This window comes from Haliaeetus leucocephalus, unplaced genomic scaffold (genome assembly GCF_000737465.1).
Source record: "Haliaeetus leucocephalus isolate CR32 unplaced genomic scaffold, Haliaeetus_leucocephalus-4.0 Scaffold339, whole genome shotgun sequence".
Taxonomy (NCBI): Eukaryota; Metazoa; Chordata; class Aves; order Accipitriformes; family Accipitridae; genus Haliaeetus; species Haliaeetus leucocephalus.
Genome location: NW_010972775.1, coordinates 7,593,309 through 7,611,248, shown reverse-complemented (window position 1 = coordinate 7,611,248; position 17,940 = coordinate 7,593,309). Strand labels below are relative to the sequence as shown.

Here is a 17,940-nt window from a genome sequence, read left to right as displayed (position 1 = left end):
GCTGCCCTGGATCCTCCACGGCCCCTCGCCGTCCCCTTCAGCCCTCTGCCCGCGTCTTGCCGCTGCGGCTGGGGGCTGTCCTCTGTCCCGGGCCGCTCTGTGGGCTTGCCAGCGCTGGGAGCTGCTGGGAAGGGACGTGGGAGGTGGACGGAGCAGTGGGGATGGGGGAGCAAACTCCGTCAAGGCACTTAAACGGTGGCTGCTTCAGGGCAGAGACGGTGGCGCTTATTTTTTTTGGGGGGGGGGAGGGGAGTTAAGGACTAGAAAATAGGGAAGAGGAAAGTCCATCTGGAGTGGGGACAGGGACGGCCGGCATCCAGAGGACCTGTTCCTACCCTGGCCCAGATTTCCTTTCCTTCTGCAACTGCCTCTGCCCCGGTCTACTCTGCTCCATTCGTGTGGACCTGCTCCCTCTCCCTCCACAGGAAAACGGCAGAATAAAGACCCTCCCTGGATTTGAGGTGTAAAAAAGACAGAAATCCCTGAATATTGTCACGTATATTAATGTAGTGCCTATCGTCTCTGCCAGGAACCCTGTACCCCCACTTTATTCATAGCTCTGTGAACAGAGAACAAAGCAGAGACCACTTCCCCCAAAGAGTTCTCAATCTGAAGCCGTCTGAGAGCAGGATTCAGCCTAACCTGTGGCCATTTTTCTCCCATTGTCTTGCTGATGCCCTCTGTCGTATCTGTGTTCTGCTTTTCTGGTTATAGCTATGCCAGGACAGGTGTCAAAACACAGGTGGTGTATTTCCTCCTCATCACTTCTTGCTGCTGGACCGAAGGGTGCCTATGCTGACAAAGCATCATTAGCATTTAGAATTTATCACTCCTGGCCAGCCAAGAAATTATCAAAGAGGGAATCCCCCTTCCAGGCTGGGATGAAAAGAAAGAGTGATCTATTTGTGGTAAGATTTTGTTGTAGTAGCTACTGAACTATATGAATTACAGTGGCATTTTTTCTGGGAATGCAGCAGGTAAAATAATAGATACATAATATCTGATAGCAGGAAAAGAACATACGTCCTAGCTTTACTTTCTGATATAGAATCCTAATTAATTATCTATTTATTCCTGTGCTCAAAGAGACCCTGCAAGGAGAGTTCCAGAGGAAGCTTTACAAGGAGCTGCTGAAAAATTACAACCCTCTGGAGCGACCAGTTGCAAATGATTCCCAGCCGCTCACTGTCCATTTCACTCTCAGCCTCATGCAGATCATGGACGTGGTGAGTCTATAACCTTCTAGGAAACTGGTTCTTTAAAAGGGTGGATTTTTCCTTCCTAGAATGGAGATTTGTGATAGCGAAGGAAGACTGCAAGATATTGGAAAGCACAAATAATTCCAGACACAATGTCAAATTTTGACTGCCTTTTTAAAGAAGTAAACTTAAAAGTAAAGTTTGCCTCTTCCTCAGATCTCTTGTCAGTATTTCCCAAACTTCTTAGTATGAAATATTTAAAGTGAAGCTCAAGCTGCATACTTTGAATCCTTAACTGTACTTAGAACCAACAAGAAGTGTAGTCTGGTAGGGGGGATATGCAAAACTAAAGCTGTTGATTTCTGGTGGTGCCTAAAGAGCTTCTTATTTTTGGAGATGGGGGGGGGGGGGGGGGGGAGGGGGGCCCCTGGGCAAAACCCAAGTTATATTATTTAGATAAGATTGTTACATTCTATATGCTTGAATTTTAGCTGCTCTATTTGCAACCACAGTTGTTTGCTATATCAGTAGATACTCCCATGCAGTCCTTGGCAGGCTTGTAAAATGCACTGTAGGATCTTTTGGGTTCAAATACGAGTAATTCAAGCTTCACTCTGTCACAGTGGCACAGAGATCAAACTCTACATATAAGTGGATTTACAGTATTCATTTTTACTGAATTCAGCTAGCTATGGCCACTAGTAAAGAAGTTAATTACTTAAAATTAGTACTTAACCTCAAAATGCCATTATCTTTCCTTCAGATGCTTGAAGTTTGAGACACAACAAAATAAAAAAAAAAAAGAAAGATGGGATTATTCTTGACAAGTGGCTTGCTTTCTGTTCTCTTACAAGCTGTCGATTGCCAAAATCCAGACACTGTTCATTTACTATCTGAAGGTCAGCACGCACACACAGAGAACTCTGCAGGTTTAACTGCTCATAGTTTCTATGCTGGTTTTTGCAAGTTTTAGTTTTATTAGACCTAAGGTGAAAACTAGGATGTGTATTTCCAGTGTGATACTTAGTATTTGTTAAAGTGAGAGTAGGCAGTCATAGTCAGTGAACTGTTTTCAGTGTCAGCGCCACTAAAGCCAACAGGCAAAATATGTCAGTTCTATCCTTGTCTACAGCAGTTGAGTTTTAATATGTGTGATATCAACGAGCAGAACAGAAGCTATATGGAGTCATAAATTCTTTGAATGATGGTGAGGGAAGAATATGTGTTATGCAGAGTGCAACAATTTCAAATGGTGCTGGCAGGTTGAACTCGATGCAGACTTTGGCTGTACTGCACGGCCACCTGAGAGCTAGGAGAGGACAGCCAGGTATTAGACCAAAACCTTGATGTGAGATAAAAGCCTGTACCAGTGGGCTGATACAGCAGATGACAGTAACATCCCACTAACTGTATGTGGGCGTGCTTTTGTTATTAATGATGTTTATTATGGGTGGGCTTAAGAGATTTTGAAAAAAGGGGATCTCCTTGCGCTGAACAAGAGACAATCAGAGACAACAGAAGAAGCGTAATAGTGAGGAACAACACAAAAGGAATAAATGATACTGTGTTACTAAGGGATGTATTAATTTCATGATTCATCTTCTAACTGGATTCCTTTAGAATGTGTCAAGGTAACACAAAGAGGCATTCAAAGGGCAGTGGGAGTCATGAGGACAGGGCAGGTCAGAGGAAAGTAAGAGGCTGAAGTGAAGGGAATGAAGGGCCGCATGGGACAGCAGTGCTTCAAAGGGCTGAATGCCTGAAGGTCCCCATCTGGGTTACTGCTGCAGTTATTCTCGCTGGCTCAAACCTTCATGGGTCTCTTGCCATGTACAGCAGGGAATGTGGAGGAGGGCAGAAACAACCACTCGGTTCACGTGGCCCCGTATCATCTGTGTGATGGAGCTTTGGTCTAGCTCCTCTTTCCAGTGTATCAGGCCCCTTAGTGGCTTCTGCAGCAGCTCCTACTGGCTGGAGTCTTCAGTTGTAGCTCTACGTTCTCTGTATTTCTGGTTTTAGGTATATTTTTGTCTTTGATAGTAATAGGCCAATATGTCCAGGAAAGCTTAGCCAGTCTGTTCAAGGCCTGTTCAAACTGAGCACCCGGGCAAAACTCCACATTTTAACGTATCTCTGCAGAGCTCGGTATAATACATCGTGCCTCAACTGAATCTTAAACCAGGCTTCAATAAAACCGCTTCCCAACCATCGACTTAGTTTACACTAGGCCACCTTCTGTAGCTCCCTTTTGGGAAATGATCTCCTGCTGCAGTATGTGCCTTCTCACAGCTACTGGAGGAGCTTTTGCTTTGGTACAGGACAGTACAGTCCCCTTCAAAGGATTTTTGTACAACTCTTTTTGTACAACTGTGTGTTCAGGAAACATTTCTCTAGTGCTTTATTTTGATAACCAGGATAAAAACCCTGATGCTGTAGGGTTTTTGTTGTTTGGTTGGTTTTGTTACTGTTAACATTACGCTACATACAATTCATTTCAGAATTATTTCAGAACAGGAGCGCTCGAAAAAGCACTTTGATCCAAAATAAAACAGGGCTCTGAACAGACCAGTTTTTCCCCCAGCTTTCAGAAACTGCAGTTCTGGTGTCATTCTATATAGACACATTTGGCCTGAATATGTTAGGCTAACATGCTTTCAAGTATTAACCACCCTGGGTTTGTTGTATGGCCAAACCCTCCTAGCGATGACACAGCTTACAGAAGCCTTCTTTATGTCATCAAAACCGTTTCCTGAATAGAATAAGCTGAATGCAGATGGGACTTTTTTCCTTCTTACATTGCATCTACACTGTAAAGGTTTCCTTTGCATTTCTACGAGTTAATACTGGGGCTGTCTCTTCCCCACACTCCCAACATGGCTATAACCATGGCCTTGACTACTGTATGAACAGTTGGCTGTTGGAGACACAAATGGCTAAAGGCCAGCACGCAGTCAACTTCACAGAATTAATTTCTTCTGGAGTTGTCAAGTTTAATTAAAAACCATACAAACTGAAGGGCAAATATCCACAGATCACTTGCCAGTCTGGGTATAGTCAATGACTGGCAGTCTTGGCTAATATGATTCAAAAGGGAGTTTTTGATCCTATGTGCCTTTCAAAAACAACCCTGCAAAATCAGTAAGAAGCCATAGTTTTTGTACTGGCAGTTTAGTTACAGCTCATTCTGCTTGCTATAAAACTGACTGCATTTCTTTCTCAGAAATCTGGGATTGACAGGCAAAGAAAGAAACCAACCATGAAGTAAATTAAGCTTCACACTATAAAACAAATGAGTTTTCTTCATTGTCAACAAGAAGCAAATGCTGGTGGGAATGACAGCTACTTGCAATAACAATTACTGGTTTAACAAGCTAGAAACAAAACATGTCACCATCATGCTTTCCTCGAGTTTATATATTCACTTTAATGGCTTCTCGGCTGATACCAGCTGTACTGGGAGTTAGACCTATCCAGAGCAGATCCATGAAATCCCTGCCAGAACAGATTGAGCCAGGCTGGACCCTGGCTGCTGCTATTCCTTACTTGAAGTCTCTTCCATTCCACTCTGACTTTGCTGATAGGAGAGGGGGGCCAATATATGAAACCTTTTCCAAATACAGTGGATGTTTCCTACCTTACATTTTTAGTTTAGGTTAACCCTTTCCTTCTAAAACTAGCAATTATTTCTACCCTATGCTTGCAGATGTGTTTTTTTTTTCATTGGTATTGCATATTAATATGCATGCTAGCATCAGGACTACATAATGAGGGACCTGTAAGTGCTGATTGCCTGAATTTAGTTTAGTTCACAAGGAAATAGAGTTAATGAACTGCCTAGTGAGAATGCAAGACAGCATAGTAAATTATACAAAGTGTTGCTAAATGGGAAGCGAAACAGTGGCAGCATGAGAAAAATGCAGGTTAGGGACACATGAATGAAGAGGAGAGCTAGGAAACTGGGGGAGTGCTTAGAGAAGAGGGAATGTATGGTAGACCTGAAAGACAGCAAAGGAGTTTGGAAGAAAGGTAGAATTTAGGTGGAAGAGGATGGGGGGCAAAATGGAAAGAAGGAGGTTTGAAAGGAGCGGGCTTAAAAAAAGCTTCTGTGTCAAGTTAATAAGAACTTTAACAAGAGAGAGATCCTAGGTATCTTTCAGTTTGCTTTATTCCTGTATTCCTTAATAGAAAAAAACACTGCTCTTAAACCTTTGCAAACATCTTGTAATTATATCATCCTGAAGTGAAAACAAAGTGGAAACAGCTAACTGGCCAGAAGTGCTCTTCAAGGACATTTGAGTTATTAGAATATCAGAAGATGGAATAAGAGGTTTCTTTTGCTTTTCATAATTATTTGTTTCAATTTTCTTGAAATGAGAAATGCCAAGCAATTTGACGAAAGAAGTGAAAAATAACCTACTTCCTCTCTGATTTGCTGAAATCTTGTTTCAAAACGCCTTACAGGAAAGCAATGTATGTTGAACAAAGCCTGATAATAAACATCTCTTTGGATCTGAATCAAAGAATGTTTGGAAGTATCTGACTTAAGAAAACTAAGCAAAATTTAAGAATAAGCACAGAAAGAAAATCTTAAACACTAAGGGTATCTGCATACCTTAGTGGCAGGAGAGGAAGAAGGGTTAATTGATGGTCATAGTTGATCAAGGTCATAGCTTCAGTACAATGTCAAAAAAATAAGGAACATGATGTAGAGAAGCTAATTTTTCTCTACATCTCACCTCATGGATATCCCATTACCTGAACAAAAAGCTAGTCTTTGGCCTCTGCCTGTCTAGTATTTCAGTGTTGGCATGGAGTATGAACCTAACTTACGCTTAGGAAGAACTTCCAGCATATGCATTTTTGAGAAGCAGATTCTTGAAATACACTGATGTAATTTCCACACTGGATAAAATTACAGCCACCACTTTTTTAAACACTAATGGAGGCAAATACCTTCTAACATCCTTATTTTTTCTTGTAACATCCATCCCAATAATAGCATCAGAGGAGAATATTCAGCCACTACCTATTGCTTTAGAATGAACACTAGGAACAGACACAGCAGCAGTGCTGTTCCTACTCTGCTACATCTCATGCAGAATAGTGAATGGCATAGAAAAACAAATACAGTGATCACGAAGGTATGAATTTTGTGCCTAGCCTGACATTTTTACAATAGACATATTTGTATCTACTGTAAGTTAACACAATTAAAAGAAACATATCTGAGGGAATTCCATCCCTAAAAATCAGAATATGAAACCTTAGAAATTTATGCAAAATGATCATACATTTACGCTGAAAATGACTGCTTAGAAACACAGACATGAAGAACTGGAATACATTGATATATACAGTGATAGTTCAATCTCAATTTTTACTGCTATCTAAACGAGTAGAAGAATCCTACAGTCTTATTTTAGTTTGGAAGGGGCCTCCAGAGGTCATCTAGTCCACCCCCCTGCTCCAGATATGTCTAAATAGATCACGTTACCCAGGACTGCGTCCAGTCAAGTACTGAACACTTCCACAGAGAGAGATTCCACAACCTCCCTGGGCAACTTGTTTCAGTATTCAACTATCATCATGGTAGACTTCTTTTCCTAACATCTAAGCAGAACTTCCCATGTTCCAACTTGGGAACAAAACTAAAAAACACTTCTAGAAAAATGATGCACCTTTCCTTCTTCAACAAAATTGGGTACGCAGCATGAAGATATTTTTGGCAGTGTACCAGATTTCTTGATTATCTGCAGCAAGTTATATATTTTGACTTTAATAAAGCCTTTCTGAATAATGTTCTTAGCAGAAAACTAGAGAATAAGGCCTTGGTAAACCCACATGGCAGAACTGGTTAGAAAATCTTAAGAGTAGTTGACAATGGCTCACTTTCAAAATGGTGAGATTTAGTTACGTGGGGAGATTCCCCAGGAACCTATATTGAGTCAGTGTTTTAATTTCATTTCACCTGGAAGATAGAATAAGTAATATTTTTATTACATTTGCAGATGACATAAGTTTGGGAGGAGTTCAGAGAATACTGAGGGCAAAATTAGAATTTAATGTTATCTTGTTGTAAAAGTAGAGTAAAAGGACTGGTTTGACCAATTTGATGCATGTTTTTTTCAAAGCCTAAATTATGTGAAATTTTGAGTACTATATTTTAAGAAATATTTGCATGTACTGGAAATAATCCATCCGCTGGAGGCTTTGGTTGTATTGAATGAGTTTAATCTGATGCCTAAGTGCTTTCTTAACTGGAACCAAAGACATGTCAGTACTGCCTCTGTATGAGAGCAGATATTTGTATTATTTTCATCATTCCATCAACTATTGTAGTCACAGTCCAGACTCTCCCTGTACTAGATCATATGTAAACACAGCTGAAAAGATCATCTTTGTTCCAAAACATTTACAAACTCATTATATAATAGACTAGATTCTTTGAACATCAGAATCATTCATATCATAACTGTTGAAGCATACAAGACAGTGTTAAATACAACTTTATCATAAAAATGCTAAACTTAAGACTAGGAGAATTATTGCATTGGGATCAGACCAATGGTTTTCTGATATTAATTTTCATTAATATGCTCTCTTAGCTTTTCCTAAGGAATTTCAGCAATTTTACTCTGCAGCTGTTGAAAACATTACTGTGTTCTGTGGCTTTCTGGTTTGAATCTAGAATTTATACCAACTTTCTATGTGGAACTCGGGGCACCATTTTGTGAGTGTCCTAAGCTGATCTCAGCACTCTGCTGCTGAAAGAGATGATCCCACTAACTTCTGGCCTCATTTTCCTACCCCTTTGGCTTGCGCCAGTGCCTCTGGGACTGAGCAGTTAGCTGTGTCAATTTTTTGAGTAGTCAGTTTTCTAGATGACCTGTACTTACTTTGGATTTAGATTAGCTTAAACTGCTCACAAACCTCTACCCGTGATTCTTCTTCACTTAAAATCTGTCATATATTTAGCAAAAAACCAAGCTAGTTCCATCTCTATCTGAGCCAAGTTGCTAAACTTGGGAGAATGCTGGATCAATACTATCTTAGCTTGTGACTTCTGTAGCAAGACTTATGGTAACATTTTGGTGGGTATGAATCTGTCCATTTTGGTCAACTCTGATCATAATTTATTTTTTTTTACTAGCAGAAGAATCAACACAATAATTTATTTAAGAAAGTTGAATTTAGTTATTTATCTGCATAAATATTCAAGTTCTTACTTATGTTGCATAACACCATTTAGTCAGGAATCTTTCATGGCTCCTCCAGACATTTACTAGCTAATTAAATCATTTACTACACAACAGTTTTCGCTTCTTTTCCAGTTTCTCCTGTTTCTTTTTTTACTTTCTAGTTAGGGAAAAGAAATGTGCTGAATAGTTGTTTGTATGTAGTGAGCAGCAGCAGAATCTCAAGAGAAATCCTGTTCCTTTAGGCTGTTCAATTCACTTGTGCAGACCAAAGGAAAAATGAAAGCATGCAAACTTTCTTATGTTTATCTGAACGCAGTCAAAGTTTGCTCATCCTACATTGCCCTTGGTTACTTGTACGACTTAGATTTATATATTCAAGGGCTTTCATCCTTGTTTCATTTTCCACAGTGTAAGTGATACAGTTGACTTCAATGACTTAAATACAGTGCTTAGCAAAGCCTCTGCGTAAGAATCTGCAACTCAGTATTTGCAGTCAAATACCCTGGACACACTGGGCAAGATAGTAATGTGAAATACCTTGAAATTTTAAAGAGAAAATGATGCTGTCATTCAAAGAAGCTGAACAGCTTCTGTAAAGAAACAGACTATAAAAACAAAAATCTCCCCTAAAAAAAAAAAAAAAAAAAATTAAATCTGGAAAGACGAATAAAACAACCAAATCAAGAGGCTTGTTGAGAAATGGTGCTAAAGTTCCTAAGCTGTTTATCAAACCTCAGCAGCCTCTTTGCAAACAATGGTTGTGGCAGAAACTCATCAAATCTGCATTATTCTTTTAACCTTTAGCATTCGTGTACATTAGAAAAAGTCTCTCCAAGCTTTATTCTCCTCTCACTTTGCTGCTTGATCTTTATTCTTTCCATGCTAAAGGGAGAAACTATTTGCACTTTCATAGTGCAGCCATTTCCATTCTACCATGATTTAATTCTGAGAGTTTAGAAAACTGGAACAGTGCTGGGATATGCTTTGCGATATTTTTAGTTAGTTTAATACCTATGAAAATTACTGGATTATAACAGAAAACAGAGTATTCTGCTTCCCCATGAAATATGAAGAACAGATGTTTTCAAATAACAGTCTAAAATATTCTGATAATTTATCTATTTAAACAAGCAGACAACACTGCTCCCTACCCTACTGAGGTGAGATACTGGTACACTAAGAGAAACTGCAACCTTTTTTCTGTGATATTTGTCCATTTTTCCTGTGCTTCTAAATATCTTCTGGCTTTTTTGACTATTTTTTCCTTCAGCATCTTTCTTTTACCTAGTCTTCTCAAGCAGTGTTAGATCTGGAAAGATATTTTAAACACAGTCTATATTCTGTAGGATGGAATGGGAAGCAATGAATTTACACTAATTTAAGGCATTTTGCAGGAAGGAGTAAAGGACTGACTAAAGGCTAGAAAAAAACCTCTTGACAGTAGTTCACTGGAGAACATAGAGATGTTCCTTCTATATGAAAATCAGAACTTCTGTTCTGCTTTCTGGTTCCACAGGAGAGGTCTTTGGAATTGTAATACAAATCAGTTGGGGTTTTTCTGTTTGTTTTTTAATATGAGTAAAGCAAAGCAGTTTCTCTAACATTTTCCTCATCCTTTACGATATAAATAATCAGCACGAATCATAGAAGCTCAGTACTTCATTTCTTTGTTTTCTAACTACATTGGTATGGATGCCCCATTAACTTAAAAAGTGAGTAGACATCTACTGGTATGCCACTTGTGATGAAGAAGATTTGCATCCTTACTGTGAAAAGTACGGTTAAGGTCCTAGAAAACAGATTCTGTTGTGATGGATTGCTGTAGAGCGCAGGGACCAGAATATAAAGCTTTCACATTTTACACAGGACCTCTTACAAGAACAACAGAATTTGCAAAGTCACATCATCTAGTAATGATTACTAGTCCTCAGTAATCAGCTAATAAAACAAAATTGCAGCACAAGACATAATTTCTGGGAGTCAGGTCTGGCTAGCTAATACTTGTTCTTATACAGAGCTTTTAATTCACAGAAGTTTGGGGACTGAAATGAATATAGTCCCTGTAATACTCAGAATTGTTCCTCTTTTTTTTTTTTTTTTACAGACTCTATACAGTTAAAATGACAGTATTTCTGTCATATTCAAGAACTAGACAATACATCATGTCACTACTTAATACCTAAGTTCGTATCCTTTGTTTTGACCCATATGGATCATCTTGTTACAGTCTGTGGAAATTTGTATGAAATGTTTGAAAGCCCCATATTTATCTTTAGCAAGGTTCTTGTCCTTGGATAGCGGAACTACACTGATCTGCATTGGCTGAGAATCTGGCTCCATAAAGTACAAGTAAAGTATCAGATCAGTGTTTTCAAACCTCCTTTGCCTGTTAAATTATTTCCCTGTTCCCAGGCTCTTGGGAGATCTACAGGTTCAGTCCGAGCCGACACACTCTGTGTGCGCAGTCTAGTCTCTGCTGGTCTGCTGCGGTTTTTGTGCACACACAGACTAATTACACGCTCTGTAAATCTGGTGCTTCTTGGGAAAACCTCTTTTACTGTGCACACAAAGATGGGAGTTATCTTGGCTCTCCCTGGATTTGATTTGCCTCTGACTGCAGTGTCAACGCGTGCTGAGGAAGGAGTTCAAATGTAGGTGGCTGTCCCTGCTGGACCCATTTCTTTTCTGGGAAGGCTGCTGAAAGTGCTGTGGGCAGATGCTGTGGGCTGGATGAATTATCTGGGGAAAACCAACCCACACCTAACCATCACAGCCTCTGCCCTGCCCCTGTAACGTGATCTGTGTGGGTCCACAAGTTGACAGGGAAGGTGCTGCAGCAGTTTTGGCGATGATGGCAAGGGAAGGCAGGGGGTGCTGCTAAAGCAATGTACCTAACCTCTGACACCATCCTTGGGAGCACCTGTGTTACCAGAGGCGCTTGAGGACTAGATTAGATTACCAGTCATGGTCTAACATTTTAAATGGTAGTCCTGATAGGCTCTTGGAACAATCGAGTAGGTGGTATTCTGTTTCTGTTCTCTGTTTCATTTTAGGGCTGTATTCTCAGACCTGTGCAGATACAGTGCCTGCTTTTCTCTCTGAAAAGCACACACTATAAAAGGTTTTCAGTAATTTACAAATCTAATAGTGCTGACAGTGGTTGAACAAAGCATTGTCAATGGATTGCAAGCAAATACTTTTCTATCTATGAACCGCGTATTAATATAGAAACATTCAAATGTTAATTACTTCAAATTTAGATGATACAGATGTGAATTCTTCCGTTTCTCCTGAACTCCTCACCATGTTTGCCTGAACAGAGTACTAAATAATCCAACTGTTCCCAATCTAAATATATCTCTGAGTTACAAAAAAGGGGGGGAAAAAAAAAAGGGGGGGGGGGGGATGATCTCACAATGGGTTGGCAGCAGAGAGCATATATGAACAAGTGCTTATATAGGAAATAAAATATTTTAAAATTCACCTAGAATTTTAATTACTTACATTATTTATTTTTAATGTGTTAACTAATTTATTTTGAATTTTTAATTTATTCAAAATTAAAAGAATTATTTTCCAAGAATAACCAGAAGAAGCCTGAAGTAAATGTATATTCGGGTTTAACCTTCACTTACGCTTGCATGTTCATGCCTGTTATCTGAAACTAGAATTTGATTTGTAAAAAGGAAAGGCTGTTAACACTGGCTTCAACAACAGCTAACTGAGAAGTGCTAAGAGCATGCTGCTGCTCATTGGGAGCAACATAAGAATATGACATTTATCCAGTTCATGTCTCCAAAATCCTCTGGTAGTGATGTGAAGCCATATTTGCATGGCCTATAATCACACCTCTGTATTGCTTATATGATCCTTATAATGGAGTAGCCTGAAGGGAACAATCAATAACCATGTGCAGAGTTGGTGGACCCACGCACATGTTTAATTATACAGCGCTACTACTTCGGACTTCCATTGGCTTGTTTTCTGTGTTCAGCTGTGAGTATTAACATATTTCTGTGGTTGGCATCCCCATAATTACTCTCAATAACTGCAGAGTTGTGTCAGTTAAGTATTTGAGAGGAAAGAAGCAGGCCTTTTACCTATTACCACCAGTGCTACTAAACGCAAGAATGAAGACAGAAAAAATAATGAGCACTGGTAAGTTTGACTAAACCACTCACTGAGCTCAAGAAATTCAAATAAGCATTTTTATGGATTTTGGAGTGCTCACTCCCTCTCCGACTCCATGCAGACACAAATGTTCTTTTCACAGAAGAAAGTTTGCTCTTTTGTGTTGCAGAAAACAGCAGCCTGAAGGACTGTGTAGGTGTTCTGACATTTCAGTCATGAGACTTGTTGCTTTTGTGAAGAGACAGACACACAGTTGATTTTCATCAATATATTCCTTTGTCAGTGTCTTCATCAGTGATTCTTTACAGGCATTAAAGAGAAGTGGAGGCCATACGGATTTTTAGGGAAATTTGAAAATTAAGACCCTTTAAAAGAGGACTGTCAAACCTGTCCCTCAGAGGATATAGGGTGAGGAATAACTAGAATTTCTGCAGTGCTGATTCACCCTCTCTTCCGGAGTTATTAAGGTGTCTTTGTAATACTTTTGTGTCCAGAGCTGCAGAGACGTTCAGCAGGTTAAGCAATGTATTTTGTACTAAACCCTTCTCTAGGGATTTTTTTAATTGCAGTGGTGATGTCTGTGCTGTATCCTAGATTGAACAGAGACCCCAAGACATCAAGGATAATGGATTATGTTACATATCACAGGCATTTTGGAGCTATTCCTTCTTGCTTAATTTGCCTACAATTGGAAAGATGGAGATAAGATCGTATAGTTAGAGAAACTGTCTGGGATGAGTAATGGCACTTTGCTAACTAGTCCTCTGAAGCTGGCTTTAATTAACTATGTCCATTTGTAGTGGACAGAGCCATTCCTCGTGACTGTGTCCTAGTCAGATGCCTCTATCTCTATGGCTCTGGTGTTCCTCAAAGGTTCTGCAGTTTCAGCATGTGAACGGATGCTAAAACATGGACAACGTGCTCTGGTCAGGTGTGGAAATTTCGGTTGCAGTTATTCACGAGAATAGGACAGAAGAATGCCAGCAGCAGGCTGGTGCTGGAGCTGTGTGCTCTGATCACACAAAGGGAGAGGAAGACACAGCTTTGTGTTCAGCTCCTTGTTCTCCCATAACTTTCTCTTCTCTCCTTGAAGAAATCACCTGCTTTCCTTCAGTTTGCTAAATATATATGCTATAACAGCATTTCCATATGACTTATGAACATTTTGAGGAGAAAGCCTTAATAAAAAGTTGAACATGACTTAAAGTTGATTAGCAAGAATAAAATTAGAGTCAAATCCCTTGGTATAATGCTGTCCTGGCATTACTGGTACATCCAGGGGTAACAACCTGACCTTTCAATTTCCATGTTTTGCAGCTAACCTCTAGGCAAATCAATCAAGTTCAAAAGCCTTGATTCCCTCTTGTTTTAATGCTGTCTAAGGAGTGGGGCTACGGGGGCTCTATTATTCCCTCTTAGCCTGTGGAATGGTTTGTAGTTCCCAGATCCCAGCATGCATTTGGAGCTGGGATGCCTATCTGTGTCAGACTGGCAATGATAATCAGCACCTAGAGCCAGTATTTAACACTAATTCAGGGCTCAATCCTCTCAATGGGAGTCTGCCATGGAATACAATGGAATCAAGAATTATTTGTAAATAAAGCAACAGAACACAGTTATTACTTTGCATGGTTGCAATAAATGTAACTGCACTTTAAGCTCTATGCTATATTTAATAATTGAACTGAGTGAAACCTACAGTGAACCATGGGCATTCATAAGATGATAACTTGAAAAACTGCAACCTCCCCCTCTTGCTCTTTGAAAGAATATTTTTTTCACACAAGACATGCTGAAGTATGTTATTAGGTATGCTGTACTCTACTCATTGCATACGCCTGATCCCTGCTTGTCTTTGCAAAGATGAATGTGTTCAAATATAAATACAATCTCTTGTTAACAATGATGTACTGAAAAAAAAAAGAAAAAAGACTGCTATTACAATTATGTCCCCATGGTAACAGAAATGGTACATCATGAGGCTCTTAGACATATTTATAATCTCCGCTTCTTTTCTGTGAAACTGCGTGAAAATACATCTCAAGCCCACTGCCAGGACAAAGCCCTATTACAGTCAATGACAAGCACGACTGTCAGACCCTGTCAGAGTATATATGGAACAGAAATACATTCCCACGTTTTAAGGAGGCTGCTCATGCAGATGCTCTGCCCAGAGTTAAGATGGCTCTTCTATGCTTTCTCCAGCAGCTTTTCTGCTGTGTAAGATTTGCATCCATCTGGGAAGACCTGGGTATGTTTTGAGCAAAATCCACCTTTCTTTTAAAGTAAGATAAAATAGTTGGGGAGAGAGCAAATGCTTCTTGCAAAAGCAAGTAGGATTAGTTGGTGTGGAGAAACCACTGGATTTTTTCAGACTTGCAAAATAGAGCGCATACAGCACAATTAAAAAAAAAACCCAACAAACCAACAAACCCCCCCCCCCCCGAATTTCACCTGAATTTAGTTAAGCAAAGCAATCAGACTCCTCATCTCACATTCCAAACTCAACTTTAACCCAGGTAAAATTCAAATGACATTTTTCTAATTTTTATTGTAAAGAAAAATTAAGATATTCAAAAGGCCAAAAATGAGTACCTATTCCTACCCCAGCAGTACAGAATGCTTTAGTAACATTTTAGCATTTTAACTCTAGAAACCCTTAAAACTTTCACAGAACTTTAGCTTTAAGCAGAAGCATATTTGTCTGTTGTATTCAGGTTTACTTCCTCACTGTTTTGTTTCTCTCCTTTTGCACCTGAACAGTGCATGGGACAGGTGAACTCCAGGCTTCAACACCCATGCAGAACACATACCTGAAAATCCCCATTTTTTTTTTAGACTTACACATAGGTCAAGCTCTACAGTCACTAAGTCTGAATTGTAACTGTGGGTAAGCTCATAGCAAACCTCATATTAAATATGTGCTGGCTCAAGTGTTAAACACAGACCAAAACTGTAGCTAGTCTAGTGCTCAGGGCATCTTTCCACCACTCACACCAGGAGATTTCCTTTCCTCCTCTCCCATTCCCTTCCTCCCAGCTGCTGGATGCCATTTCTCACCAGTGTTGCCAGTGACTCGCAGACCATCCTATTGCAGTTTCCATTGCATAAAACCAGGAGCTCACCATTGTGGGCTTCACCATGGCTAAAGCTTGTGCCTCTGCATGCCTTACCCAAGGACCTCTCTGCACCCAACAGCAGACACTTGTTTCCATTCATGGTAACACTCTGCATTACTGCTGCTCTGTTCCTCAGCCTGTCTCTTCTGCTTGTCCTTGCTACTACATGCAAACATCTGGAACTAATGTCAGCAGATGTGGCAGTCTAAGCTGCTACATGTTGAGCTGTATAACTGTGCAAAGACTGCACTGCTAAAGATATTTACAGAAGTGCTGAAATCTGTAATGCTATGTAATAGTTTCGTAGCAGTACTGTAAAGTATTCATTTGGCACTGTTGCACTGTTATTTGTAGCTAGGCGCCATTTTCCTTGTGTTTAATTTGCTGAAAATAATATGCTTGTAGGTTAGAAGGAAGATTTACAAAATCATTTTTTAAAAAGCATTTGTTAATTTTCAACTCATTTAATCCCATTTATAATGATTCAATAAAAAACCCCACCAAAATAAGAAACAGTCTGAACAATTTCATATGTTCCTGATGGAAGGGACACGCTTACAAACTGCTAAGACAGGAATATGCTCTACAAATACTAAATAGCATATGCCATAAGAGTAATACCCAAAAGTTAGACCCAGTACAGCATAGCTGGCTAGCTTTAAGTACTGCTGGTACTGTTTTAGTCCACAGCCCAGGTAATAAAGAAAATGGCATTACACATATATATGTAGGACAGACTGGATGTATGCATTTCAAAGGAAGATGACATAAGTAGATATTGCTTTGAAATAAATCTTCCATATCTTGAACTTTAAACATTACACTCTGATTAAGTAAACATCTATGAAGATAGGTCATATTTTGAAGGTGAGAAGCTGCATGGAATTGAAGATGGGGACCCCAAGATGGGGTCTTGGCTGTCACAGAGCACTATCTGCTAAAGAGACGTAGCTTGAGCTGGAATGTTTGGTTTATCCAGCATTATTTCTAGTAAGTGTGGCCCACTCCTGAATTTGTACAAGAAATAGTTCTAGTGAATATGGCCAGACAGAGGACTCACTAAATGTAGGTCATGGTTCTAAAACAAAACAAGAACAATAAATAAACAGAATGAGAGTGCAGAGTCAGACCTTAATCCCACCTGTCTCATGCAGGAGACTTCACTGGATTACAGTGGCCCTCTCTTACAAATATGTATAAATTTTTTATAAAATTGAGCCAATATATACAACAGTCATTAGCCTGAACACTTTGCATGGATGATTCAACTCTTTCACAAATACTCTTCAGCTGCATTCTCTTTTTCAGCTGTATATTCTAGCGTAGGTTCTTGTTCAGCTCTGCTGCACCATTCACATGATGTGAAGAGGCTGATTTTTTAATTCAAATGGGAAACAAAGGAACTGTCATTGCATCTGGGATTGGTACTGCCACTCTGTCCTTCAAGATTATGGAAAGTGCTTAGGACAGCAGGTTGTGTTGGGAATATGCCAGAGATTTGCTCTGCATTGTTCCTGGCTAGAGATTCAGGGGACTTCAAGAAACTTTACTCGCTGTAGCACAAATGAAAGTGGGGGCTAGGGGGAGAGTGAGAAGGGGGTCTCCCTACAGGGAAACTGTCTGTTTCCCATATAACTCTAAGTATTTCAGTTAGTCCCAGAATAGCCATTTATTGCCTTGCTCCTCTTTGAATTTACAGTCCAAAGTCAGCCTTCTTAAAAAATAAAAATGGATAGTGGCAGCAATCTGTGCCAGTCTGTGTTATCTCCAGCAACAAAACTCCACTTTCCCCAGTCAGGAGCAATTCTACAGAGCAGTTGTCTATTTCAAAGACCTTCAGCATGTAGAGAGTATGAAGAGCAATTCATATGCCATCCATCACAAATCTAATAAACCTAAGAGCTCAATAGAAAAGAAGTTTTCTTTTCAAATTTCACTTTAATTAACCATTCACATTTTTGTTTGTCTTAAGATTTTAATTCTTTGATTAAGAAAAGCTAGAAGAAATTAAATCAAAGATCGAGAAGCACACAAAGTAAGGAAGACATTTTCAGGCTGGATTTCAGAAATTTAACTGCAAAACTCACCTTAATGCTACAGGAGATATTTAGCTAAATCCTGAGAACAGCTGCAATACCTTATCCCTAAAGGTCTGAAAGAGCCAGAGGGAGTCTGAGTTGGAAGGTAAGTCACAGAGTCATATATCATCCTAGCAGTGAGGGTGCCTCAGGGCTGAATTTGGCTTTGAAGTGGAATATGGAAGAGAAGAAATGGTGATGTCCTAAATGCCTT

The 17,940-nt window shown here is 39.6% G+C and overlaps 1 protein-coding gene across 1 annotated transcript in view; it reads left to right on the top strand.

The window, feature by feature from the left end:
* The window catches only part of CHRFAM7A (CHRNA7 (cholinergic receptor, nicotinic, alpha 7, exons 5-10) and FAM7A (family with sequence similarity 7A, exons A-E) fusion), a 42,561-nt gene that overhangs the window by 959 nt on the left and 23,662 nt on the right, over nt 1–17,940 (top strand). Inside the window, exon 2 of the mRNA XM_010572269.1 lies at nt 1,049–1,226. Within this exon, the coding sequence (XP_010570571.1) occupies nt 1,049–1,226 (178 nt within the window). The remainder of the gene's footprint in view (nt 1–1,048; nt 1,227–17,940) is intronic.